The sequence below is a fragment of the Carcharhinus amblyrhynchos genome, chromosome 7, assembly GCF_965287045.1.
Source record: "Carcharhinus amblyrhynchos chromosome 7, sCarAmb.v2.hapA, whole genome shotgun sequence".
NCBI classification, from domain to species: Eukaryota; Metazoa; Chordata; class Chondrichthyes; order Carcharhiniformes; family Carcharhinidae; genus Carcharhinus; species Carcharhinus amblyrhynchos.
The window spans coordinates 34140981-34151689 of NC_137330.1; the positions used below are offsets into that span (position 1 = coordinate 34140981).

General features: G+C 40.6%; 1 protein-coding gene across 9 annotated transcripts in view; it reads left to right on the forward strand.

Annotated features, from left to right (window-relative positions):
• The window catches only part of LOC145344862 (putative E3 ubiquitin-protein ligase RNF144A-A), a 74885-nt gene extending 64593 nt beyond the window's left edge, over window positions 1-10292 (forward strand). For 5 of the 9 annotated variants that reach the window (XM_080192112.1, XM_080192113.1, XM_080192116.1 and 2 more), the window contains one exon: window positions 715-10292. In XM_080192112.1, the coding sequence (XP_080048238.1) occupies window positions 715-846 (132 nt within the window). In that variant the 3' untranslated portion in view covers window positions 847-10292. The remainder of the gene's footprint in view (window positions 1-714) is intronic. The other 4 variants (XR_013886997.1, XR_013886994.1, XR_013886995.1 and 1 more) reach the window with 4 other exon arrangements.
• The last annotated feature ends 417 nt before the right edge of the window (window positions 10293-10709 follow it).

Here is a 10709-nt window from a genome sequence, read left to right on the forward strand (position 1 = left end):
TGCAATCAAGTTACTGTGAAAATCCCCTCACTCAAGTGCCTGTTCTGGTACACTGAGGGAGAATTTAGCATGGCCAATGTATCTAACCAGTACATCTTTCGGAAACCGAAGAAGCTGGAGGAAACCTATGCAGATAGAGGGAGAATGTGCAGACTCCACATAGACAATGACCAAAGCCAGGAATCAAGCTTGGGTCCCTGGTGCTATGAAGCAACAGTGCTAACCACTATAGGTTATCTTTGTTTCTGTGTGAAAATATTACCCATTTAATTCAGAAAGTAACCAAATCATTCTGAAGTTGAGATAATTCGAAATAGTTTGTGTTGACTAGTAAAAGCAAAATTATATGGATAGAAAAATTCCCAATTATGTAAGGGAAAATATCCAACTGATCATTATAGCAAAACTGTAACATCATACATGTATCCTCCATATACTAACCCATAATGTTCTTCATAGTGTTTATCCATTGTGCTACTAGGTATATGGTCATTAGCATCTGTCTCTCTCTCTCTTGTTCAGGTTATAATTGGTACATTTATATATCATCCAGACGATGACAAAATGCTTTTTTCCCCCACTGGTCTATATTTTAGGATCATTATTGACCCATCAGTTTTAAGTAATTACTTTCTTGAGGGAGAGTCTCCTGTTTTTATTTACCCTCTATCATATGATATATAGTAAACATGTTTTGTCTTCTTCCCCATCTAGGTAGTTGGCATATTTGCGGGCTTTGGCCTTTTGCTGTTAGTGGCATCACCGTTCCTCCTGCTTGCCACCCCATTTGTCCTCTGCTGCAAGTGCAAATGTAACAAAGGAGATGATGATCCTTTACCCACATAGGCCTGATGCTTGGAAACAGGACCACACTATTCAATGAACATTCTTCCCTATTTTACCAATCATTTTCAACTGTTTTATTTTAACCCACCGTAAACCCCAGTGCCAAAATTTGCTTTCTCGATTTGCAGCGTTACATCACACTCCAGAGTCTGAGTACAGTGAATAAAAGCTGAGAGTTGGAAAGAGGCAAAATCTGAATGCCCAGGAGACAGTTTATTCAGAGAAAATGAATAAGGTACTCTGCACAAAAGCTCTGGATCACGGGTGGTAAGCTCAGAAAAGTACTTGTTTAAATAGTTTCCAAAAAAAGCAATATCCTTGACATATACAGCTGTGCATTAAATACAGAATATATTGTCATTGTAATAAGGTTATACGAAGGAGCAAAAAAAATGCAATGTTGTAATAAACTGAAAATGCACAGCAGATACTTCAGATTTTGTAAAGAGAAAAGGCACATTAACAATTTAGGCCCTCTGTCATAATAGAAGGCTGTAATAAGTCATGTTATTATAAATCATTTATTTATCAAAATAAGAATTTTTTAATGCAAAAAACACATACCTGATTCTAAAGGGCCAATAATCAAGTTTACCATATGAATGCTTTCATAGAATATTTGTGTTGATTTACATGAGGTATTTAAATGTTTCATAATTACTAGGTGATGTGATTTGCAGATGCCTTTTATCTGTGTCTAGAGTATAGTTTATTCATGTTTTTATTTGTTTATTGTTAAGTTCCTAAATCTACAAAGGTGCAATGTATTTTAATAGCTATCTGCAAAACTAAGCTGAACTTTCCCACAAGTTGAGTTGTGTTTTGGGAAAATAGGGAAACATGGCATTGGTTTCCCACCTCCAAGATGTTTCCCAAGAGTGAGTTGGGAACAATGTTAGCAGCCCTTTGCTTGGAGGCAGGCAGTCTATTCAGGCTGCCTTTGTGGCCATTTTCCAATGGTGCCAGTTGGGTGGCCTTTCCTGAGGACCCAATGAACAAGCCGCCAAGATGAAATGTTGCAGCTGCAGCCAAAACCAATCCTGTAGAGGGGTTCCCCTTCCACACCAATGGCCCTACTAACTGTGTACCACTTCATTCTCAAACTTTTTGGAAGTGCCCTCACGATTGCTGTTCTGCCTCAGCAGCATCCATCTTGCCCAGTGGGATTGCTAGCCATTCTATGCTGTTGGGCCTCTGGCACTTCCTTTTTTGGGAACCCTCCTACTGGCCTTAATGACAGCAAATACAGAAATGGCCAATTAGGAGGCTGCTCCCTTGAAGGTTGCACCAGTAGGAGCCCTGACACCATGCACAGGTTTGAGACTCCCACACAGTCCCAGAACCTATCAGAACAGACAATCCAATATTCTTGTAATTTGGCTGCAGACTTGGAAGCTGGTTCCTAATGATCAGACTGTGAATATATAAAACCTGTGCAAATATTGCCATACGCTCAATGTTAGAATTGGTGTTTACTGAAGATGGTTCCAGCAATCAGTTCTTAAAAGCTACGATGATTTGAGATAGTTGTCTATGAAGATAAGCACAAAAGATCTCAATTTTCACTCTTGTTTTAGTTTTTATGACGTGATTAAATCTTATTAAGGGATCCCTTGAAAGAAAGAGGCCTTCAGTTACCCTGTAAAGTGAAAGCAGATTGGGATATTGCGCATTGTTGTAACTTCCCTCAGTCAAGCCCTTTTCATGTTTTATTCCTATGTTAATTGAAAAGGTATGGAAGGGTCAGATTAGCGCTTGAAATACCTTGGCATACAAGGCTGTGGACCATGTGCTGCAAAATGGGATTAGAACAAATAGAGTGCTTGATGGCCAGTGCAGACATGATGGGTCAAAGGACGTCTTTTTGAGCTCTAAATCAATGTTTCTATGACACAATCAGATCAGATTTTGAAAACTGTTCAATTCTGACTTATTGTTCTCAGGCTTACCATTTTATACGTAATGATGCTTAGGTTCTGTCTTGTAGATTTTATGGGTGGAATTTTACAAGAATGATTCTAATTGTCCAGCTAGCATGAAAATGGGACATTTCTGATCTGTTTTTTGGGCGAGTTTCCATGCACAATCTTACATACTTAGACTTTGAAAAAATGGTTTAAACCATTTCTAGCTGCTGCAGACAGTAGCCCGGGCTTAATTCATCAGACAGTCTGCAGAGGGAGCTATTGCGCATGTTCAGACCTCTGATTTTCTGATGCGTAACAGTCAGGGTCTGACAGACAGAGCTGTCAAGCCCCTGCTACTGCAAGCAGCCTCAACACAGTTATCCCCCCCACATTTTGCAAGTCCCACACTGCTCATAAGTATCGCCCGTACCACCTCCCCTTGCTGCCCAGACCAATCGCAATGCAGAGTGCACAGCGCTGCCACCCCTCCTGGTGCAGTCACAGGCAGAAAGGCAGTGGGATCCCCCTCCCTCCACAGTCGGATCCCCCTCCCTCCACAGTCAGATCACCCCTCCAAGCCCTGCCCCATCCCAATGGACCCCATCCTCTGGACTGGAGAACATGGCTATTTCCCGTTTATAGGGAGCAGATGTTTTCCTCGCTGGAGAGAATCTCTCCCAGTGAGGCCATAAAAGCAAGTGAGCTCAGACGAATCAGCGTTGGGCTCACTAAACAGATGTAAATTCAAATTATAATAAATTTGAATAAATTATTCAGCCTCTAACCCATTTCCAGCGAGAGGCTGACCGCACTGGAAATTCGGTCCTTATAAAATCGCTAATGCTGAGAAATCAGGCGTGATCCTGATTTCTCAGTTCTCGTGCAATTTTACCAGCTCACTCACCATTGATGGGTGGGACAAGCCAGTTAAATCCTGGCCTATATTAGGGTCCAGTATTTGTTAATACCAACTTGTCCCATTTATACTGCGCATGCCCTCTTGCTTAGAAGCCACAATTCCATCCACAACTTGATCATTTTTACCTGTATCTTGTTCCAGGTTAAATTTTATTCAAACCAGAAATTGCTAAAACAATGCAGGCTTTCAGCCTAAAGAAGCAATTTAGGAGATATGCCTGCCCACAAACAGACTAAAATTTCTGACCAAATGCAAGAGATACTCTGGAATTTGACTTTTGGTACTGGATGATTCTAATGGACATTCCTGTTGAGTAGGATTTTGGTACTGCTACTATGATGTTGTTTATATTACCATGTTATCTTAGGTAATGCTGTTGCTGTTGAAGGTGTACTCCAGCATGAGGGAAACACCTGTGACTTTGATCACTTCTTGGTTCCACATTTACTCTCATTTCCTCAGTCATTTAATCTGATGATTTGAACCTGCATCTCTCCTCAGCCTGTCTTTGTAACTTTCTCTCAGGATTGCGAGGGGAAACCAGTAATTAAAAGCACAAACTGGAGGGGAGGGGAATGTAGAGGATAAGATAATGGTTCAAAATTAGTTGTGAGTGAACCAATCTTCTGACATAAAAGTATGGGTAATGAGAAATAGAAAAAGCAGGGTCACAAAAATAAACAAATTGAAGAGCGAAATCCATTCATGCCAGTGAGTGTAATCGGCAGTCTACATATTTTGCCATCAGCTTCTCTCAGTATTTGCATCACGTTTTACTGTGTAGGTGTGCTCTATCTCTACCTTAATTACAAGACCTTTTATTCTAACTGCCTAAAGTAACTTCTATAATTTATGGCATGTTATCAGCTATAATGACCAGTAATAAAAATGTTGAAGTCCTTTATTTTGACTAAGTAGCCAAAGAGCAATGGGCTGCTTTCACCTATGTGCCTTTTTCTCATCTCGGTTAAATTATGATTTTATCTGTTGTACAGGAGGGTGTGAAGGTGAACATAGGCAGAGAATTTCCACGGAAATACAAATAAAGCAGAGCAGACAAGCAGCACAAATAATGAAGGAGGTGAGTCAGAGTAGCAAAGTAGAGTTGAAACATGAAAGAGTGGATATTAGAAATTCTTTAAGATCCTTGGCTTTGATGGGTTATGGGAGGGAGAATCTTGAACTATGTTGTCCTTACTCCTCCATTATTTTTTAAATGGTCCAGTAGCATTAATGTGATGTTTCAGACTTTTAAAAGCCTGTCTTCACTTCATGTCAAAATAGTTACTGTACATAAAAATGTTTTTTGTTTGGTAATGCTCAGTTTATCATCCAGAGCAGTTGACAATGTGCAGATTGTAGTAGCATAGCGAAATAACCATACTGTTAGATTTTTCTAACCCTCGTACACCTCTATTTTTTGGGGGGAGGGGGGTGTTTCAAAGACTGACTTCTCCCACAAATGTCTTTAATCCATTTATCACAAAGATTGCCTTCACTTGATCACACATTTGGACAATTTATTACATGACCAGGGATTGAATGGATTTTGACTTTGTTTCAGCTTACTGGTTTTATCCCATGGTACAGTGATGCTACACTAGACCAGGAGAGGAATTCACCCATTCGGGCTAAGTCCCATGGCGGGAATGGGGAGTATTTTCTGTGGTAGAGGCCCACGTGAAAACCTGTGGTATCTTCCATCCCAGGCCTTATTAATTATGCACCTGGGGGTTTTGCAATGTATTCCATGTCGGGGTGGGTTGGTAGCCATTATATCCGGACACCATTTTTAAAAAGCATCCAGACATCCACTTAATACTAACAGAGGTGTCTGGATGGAGAACTGAGGGATCAGTGCCTCAGTTTCATGAAGCCTCCCTGTGCATCCTTCTGGACCATGTGGAAGTCCAAAGGAATATACTTTTCCCAGCTGACAGGAGGAAGAAGTCGAGCAGGGCAATCAAACCTACTTGGGCACAAGTCGTCAATGATATAAGTGGACAAGGGCCAGAATTTTACTTGTCCCATGTATGCTGAATCTTCATCCATCAAACCCATCTCACTGGTTCCTAGCATATTCAGTACTGCCTACTGCTGTCCAGCTGAGCTGACCTGCATCACCATCCACTCACTAACTCAGCTCCCAAGCAGCACCTGGGCACATCAAGCACTTTAGGTTTGATTATCATGTTTAGGAATATAGTATTAAGGGTAAGACTCTTAGCAGTGTGGAAGATCAGAAGGATCTTGGGGTCCGGGTTCATAGGACTCTCAAATCAGCTTCGCAGGTAGAGGATGTGGTTAAGAAGGCGTATGGTGTACTGACCCTCATCAATCGAGGAATTGAGTTTAGGAGTCAGGAGATAATGCTGCAGCTGTATAAGACCCTGGTCAGACCCCACTTGGAGTACTCTGTTCAGTTCTGGTCGCCTCATTACAGGAGGGATGTGGAAGCCATTGAAAGGGTGCAGAGGATATTTACAAGGATGTTACCTGGATTGGGTGGCATGCCTAATGAGGATAGGTTGAGAGAGCTCGGTCTTTTCTCCTTGGAGAGACGAAGAATGAGAGGTGACCTGATAAAGGTGTGTAAGATGATGAGAGGCATTGATCAGGTGGATTCTCAGAGGCTTTTTCCCGGGCTGAAATGGCTGCCACAAGAGGACATAGGTTTGAGGTGCTGGGGAGTAGGTACCGAGGAAAGATGTCAGGGGTAAGTTTTTTTTCACTGAGTGGTGGGTGAGTGGAATCGGTTGCCATCAGTAGTGGTGGAGGCAAATTCGATAGGGTCTTTTAAGAGACTTCTGGATGAGTACATGGGATTTAATAGGATTGAGGGTTATAGGTAAGCCTAGGAGGTAGAGACATGATCGGTGCAACTTGTGGGCCGAAGGGCTTGTTTGTGCTGTAGTTTTTCTATGATTCTGTGTTTATAGCCAATATCTTCATGAGCTTTCCCACCACTTCCCCTTCCACAGTCACCCATGTCCTTTCCCCATCACCATTGATCCTCCTAGCATCACCATCAACCTCCCCACTGTCACCTTCCAGCCCAAATTCTTTTCCTTCAAGAATGTCCAGACAAACCCGTACGTTGCCTTCCTTCCAGTGCATCCCACTCCTGTTCACAATGATAAAAGCAAATTGCTGCAGATGTGGAATCTGAAACCGTGTTCCTATTCACCTCCTCAACCTTCTCATCCCTGCCCCACAGAATCCATGCGTATCTCCCAAGTCCCCAGTAACAACCTGTCACTCAACCCTGTCCAACCCTCACCCTTGTGCTCTACCATCTCTTTGCCACCTGTAATGTTGACAATATCCTCATACTGTTCCCCACCCTGGATTCATTCCCCAATTCACTCCAGCATCAGAAGATCCCACTATCATTGCCCAGCGACACAACAGATTTTTGTGTGTCCCATCAAATTTTTTCTAAGCCGTCCGGCTGGCAGGAAAATGGGAGAATTCCATCCCATGGCTTAACCTCTAGGTGCCAAATAATAAAGTCAAAGATAAACAATGGTCATCCTACTGTTGTGATAAATTGTATCTAATGTGGCATTCTTTTTCCGTCTTCACCACCCATAGAGACTATCTAGTCTGACTGGTCTCTGATGATGTTGCATAAAATTTCTGATTTGAAGCAGCCTGGCTAAGAAATACAGATTAAATTCAGTATCTATTAAATCTAAAAGGGAAGTCGCTAAAGGATTATAATTCAAACATGCAGAGATGTTTGTATTTAAATTGAGAGGCCTGATTCCCTGCGTGGATACCTTAATGCTGTTGCAATAACACTAAACTAAGACGTGGTTTCTACGAGTAAAACTTGTTTTTATTCCTCTCTGTCCCAAGATAGAATTGCAGAAACCAGTATCATGCTATAGCAAGCATTTTATTTTTGCTACACTTCCATTGGCCAGAAGATACTAATGGCACTACCACCATTGTTTTCAGGGAATAGGTGATACTTTATACAGCAGGCCGGATTCTCCAACCTCGCTGACAGCTGAAATTCTCCCCTCCCGCTGCAGTGAACGGAGATTTGACTGAGTGCCAAATACTCCTTTCTTGCTGGTTGTGGTGGTGGGATGTGAATAGCCTGTGAATTCCAGCCAACATCTTTATCCAAGAATTAAAGTTAATACTACATCATGTACAATATTACTGCAAAATGATGCAGCACTTCTTAATTGGAGAAGCAAAACGAGTAATTTATTCAAGCAGCAGCTTATTGTGGAGCTAGAGATTACAAACTTTGGAGGAGAAATTCAACTTGTTTTCAGTGTGGAATCGGTGACATGATTTGAGCGCACGCATGTGTTTTTTAGAAACTGGAATGCTAAGGAAACCAATTGGTCATCCCAGTGCAGTGACTGGTCAAGGCCTCAGGTATTTCAATTGATGCTCAGCCAGTTCACTGGTGGGTGCTGAGGGGATTGCATAGCAAAAATGGGTTCAAACTGAGCCGTCATCAATCCTCCACTTTTTTTTTTGTAGAGTTAGGGGACGCACTGCAGTCTCTTAAATACAGCAGGTTGGACAAATGAAAACCCGAAATAGCTGGACAGGCCACAAATTGCATAAATCCCATTCATCTGATGACTACAGAGTTTTAATAGTTGACATTGGAAACCCAATTTGGATACACAAGGCAACAATGCTTGTTTCATGTCTGCCCTGCACAACCAGAAATCATTAATTTCCAGTTTGGCAGGGTGGCACCCTTCCAAAGGAGGATCATGCGCATCAGATCACTACTCAAAATTAACACCCACAACCTTGATTATGTACCTGAAAAAGAAGCACAATATTTGCTCAATTTCAATGTTCCTTCTCCACCTCTCCCTGCCTCCAATCTCCATGGACTACATAGTTTTGGTGCCAAATAAAATTTAAATTCACACACTCATTAACTTGGCTCAATCACAAATTTCTGAAAATTAACAGATCTCAGCCAGTTTATCTGCCAGTCAGGAAAAAGTGCTGAGAACAGCCTTTTCTAAACCTCAGGATCACAAAATTCAAACAACCGAAGAGAAAAGGTAAACATCAGTGACTTTCTGGGTTTTGACGCCAGGATAGTCGGGATTAGTTTTTTTTCCCAAGAAAACAAAGCTCAATCAGTAAGTTGAAATCTGTGCTGAAAGAAATGACTTCAGATTGTTTGATACAACTGGAAATCACAGTGAAATGTTCAAAGTATTGCTAGTGTCATAATAATACCAATCTAAAAATCCACCGCTATGGGGTGGACATGGAGGAAAGGACATTTAAGAAATCTGCCAGGCCTCTCACTTTTATTCAAGTGGAATAAGTGTAAAGGTTTGATTCAACCCCACTCAGCATCACTGAAAACAGTCTCTTTATCTGCTACCCAAATGGAAGAAAATATTAGAGTTACTGTTAAGATTAGGATAGTTAGTAAATCCAGCTCTGAAGTAGGGTCATCCTGACTCAAAACGTTGGCTCTATTCTCTCTCCACAGATGCTGTCAGATCTGCTGGGATTTTCCAGCATTGTTTTTGCATTGAATCATCTGGTTTGTTTCCCTGACTTATAAATTATTAAAACTAAATTTTAGAAGTATCTCACTCTAGGCAGGAACCTATAAATGATCCCAAAAACCTGTGAATATTGACTCCTGAAAAATCCCATTTTAAAAGAGACATGATTTAGGAAATCACATGCCCCTTTTTTTGACTCTACGTGGATTTGCAGCACAGAAGCAATCTATTCAGTCCAATTGGTTTACTTTGTCTATCGCATATCAGCACCATCTTCTCTTCCTTTCTCCCTCGAGTACTTATCTATACTATTCACCTCAAAAATAAGTTCCTGATATCAGTGGAGTTTTTTTTGTGCTTAACACATACTAAACATATTTTCTGTACACATATTTAACGATAAACAATATTGATTTGGCATGGAAAATATTTTTCATTTAGGATCTAATATAAATATTGTGTTAGGCAAATTATCTCAAAAGTAAATACAGTGGTTGTCTGTGACAAGCCACATCATTTAGCCTGAATACTTTTTTAAACGTTATAGTATCTTGCATTGTGTTGAGAATGCTCATTGTCCATTTCCTTGTTCTTTCAGTTGTCTATAATTATTAAAGCAGAATAGTAATGCTTGTCTTGAGTACGTTTAATGTTTTCTTTGTAGCCTGTGTTTTTATGCAGAAATGTTGCAAACAAAGTGTTTTTGTGTATGTCTTAATGTCTTTTTATATCAATTATAAGGAATGTATAAATAATGTCAGCTTTATTTTTCCTCTTTTCTGAAATGTTGCCACGTGACTTAAACCCAGTCTCCTATTTCCGGTTTTGTAATCTATGTATGTAATCTAAAACGGTCAGTTTTCAATGCCTTAAAATGCTTCTGTGAACCCAGTTAATGTTGAAAGAAGATAACCTGTAGATAAATCCTAGAATGCTAATGCAGAATATTTGCATAGTCTCATCTGAACGTTTGAAGACCTTGTCATCTCCACTCTGTGTATATTGCTAAGCATCTTGTGTGTAAATAACTAAATGTACTCCTGCATTTAAAAGAATATATATAATTGGTATCTCATTTTTTAAATAAAAGAATGCAAGTACCCATCACTCTTTTGTGCTGCCAAAGTTGAATATTGTGACATACCCTTTGGTGCATTTTGAATTTGATTGAATTGTTCTGGAGGGGTTTCCACCATGTGGAAACAGTGCTCCTCTCAGTTCAGGAACAGGGTGTTGTTCATATTTGACTCTTCTAATTCAGTCCAGCTGAATAACATGGAATTCCATTTCGGTGAATCCCTCAACTTCCTATTGAAAGCTGCATTGTTGGTTTTAAAAAAAAATCAAAAGGGAGGTAAATGGTGTACAGAACCATAGAATCCCTACAGTGCAGAAGGAGGCCATTTAGCCCATCAAATCTGCACCAACTCTCTAGCAGAGCATTTTCACCAGGCCCACCCAGCACATTATCGCCATAATGCTAAACTTTTATCCCATTAATTCCCCTAACCTTCACGTTTTGAG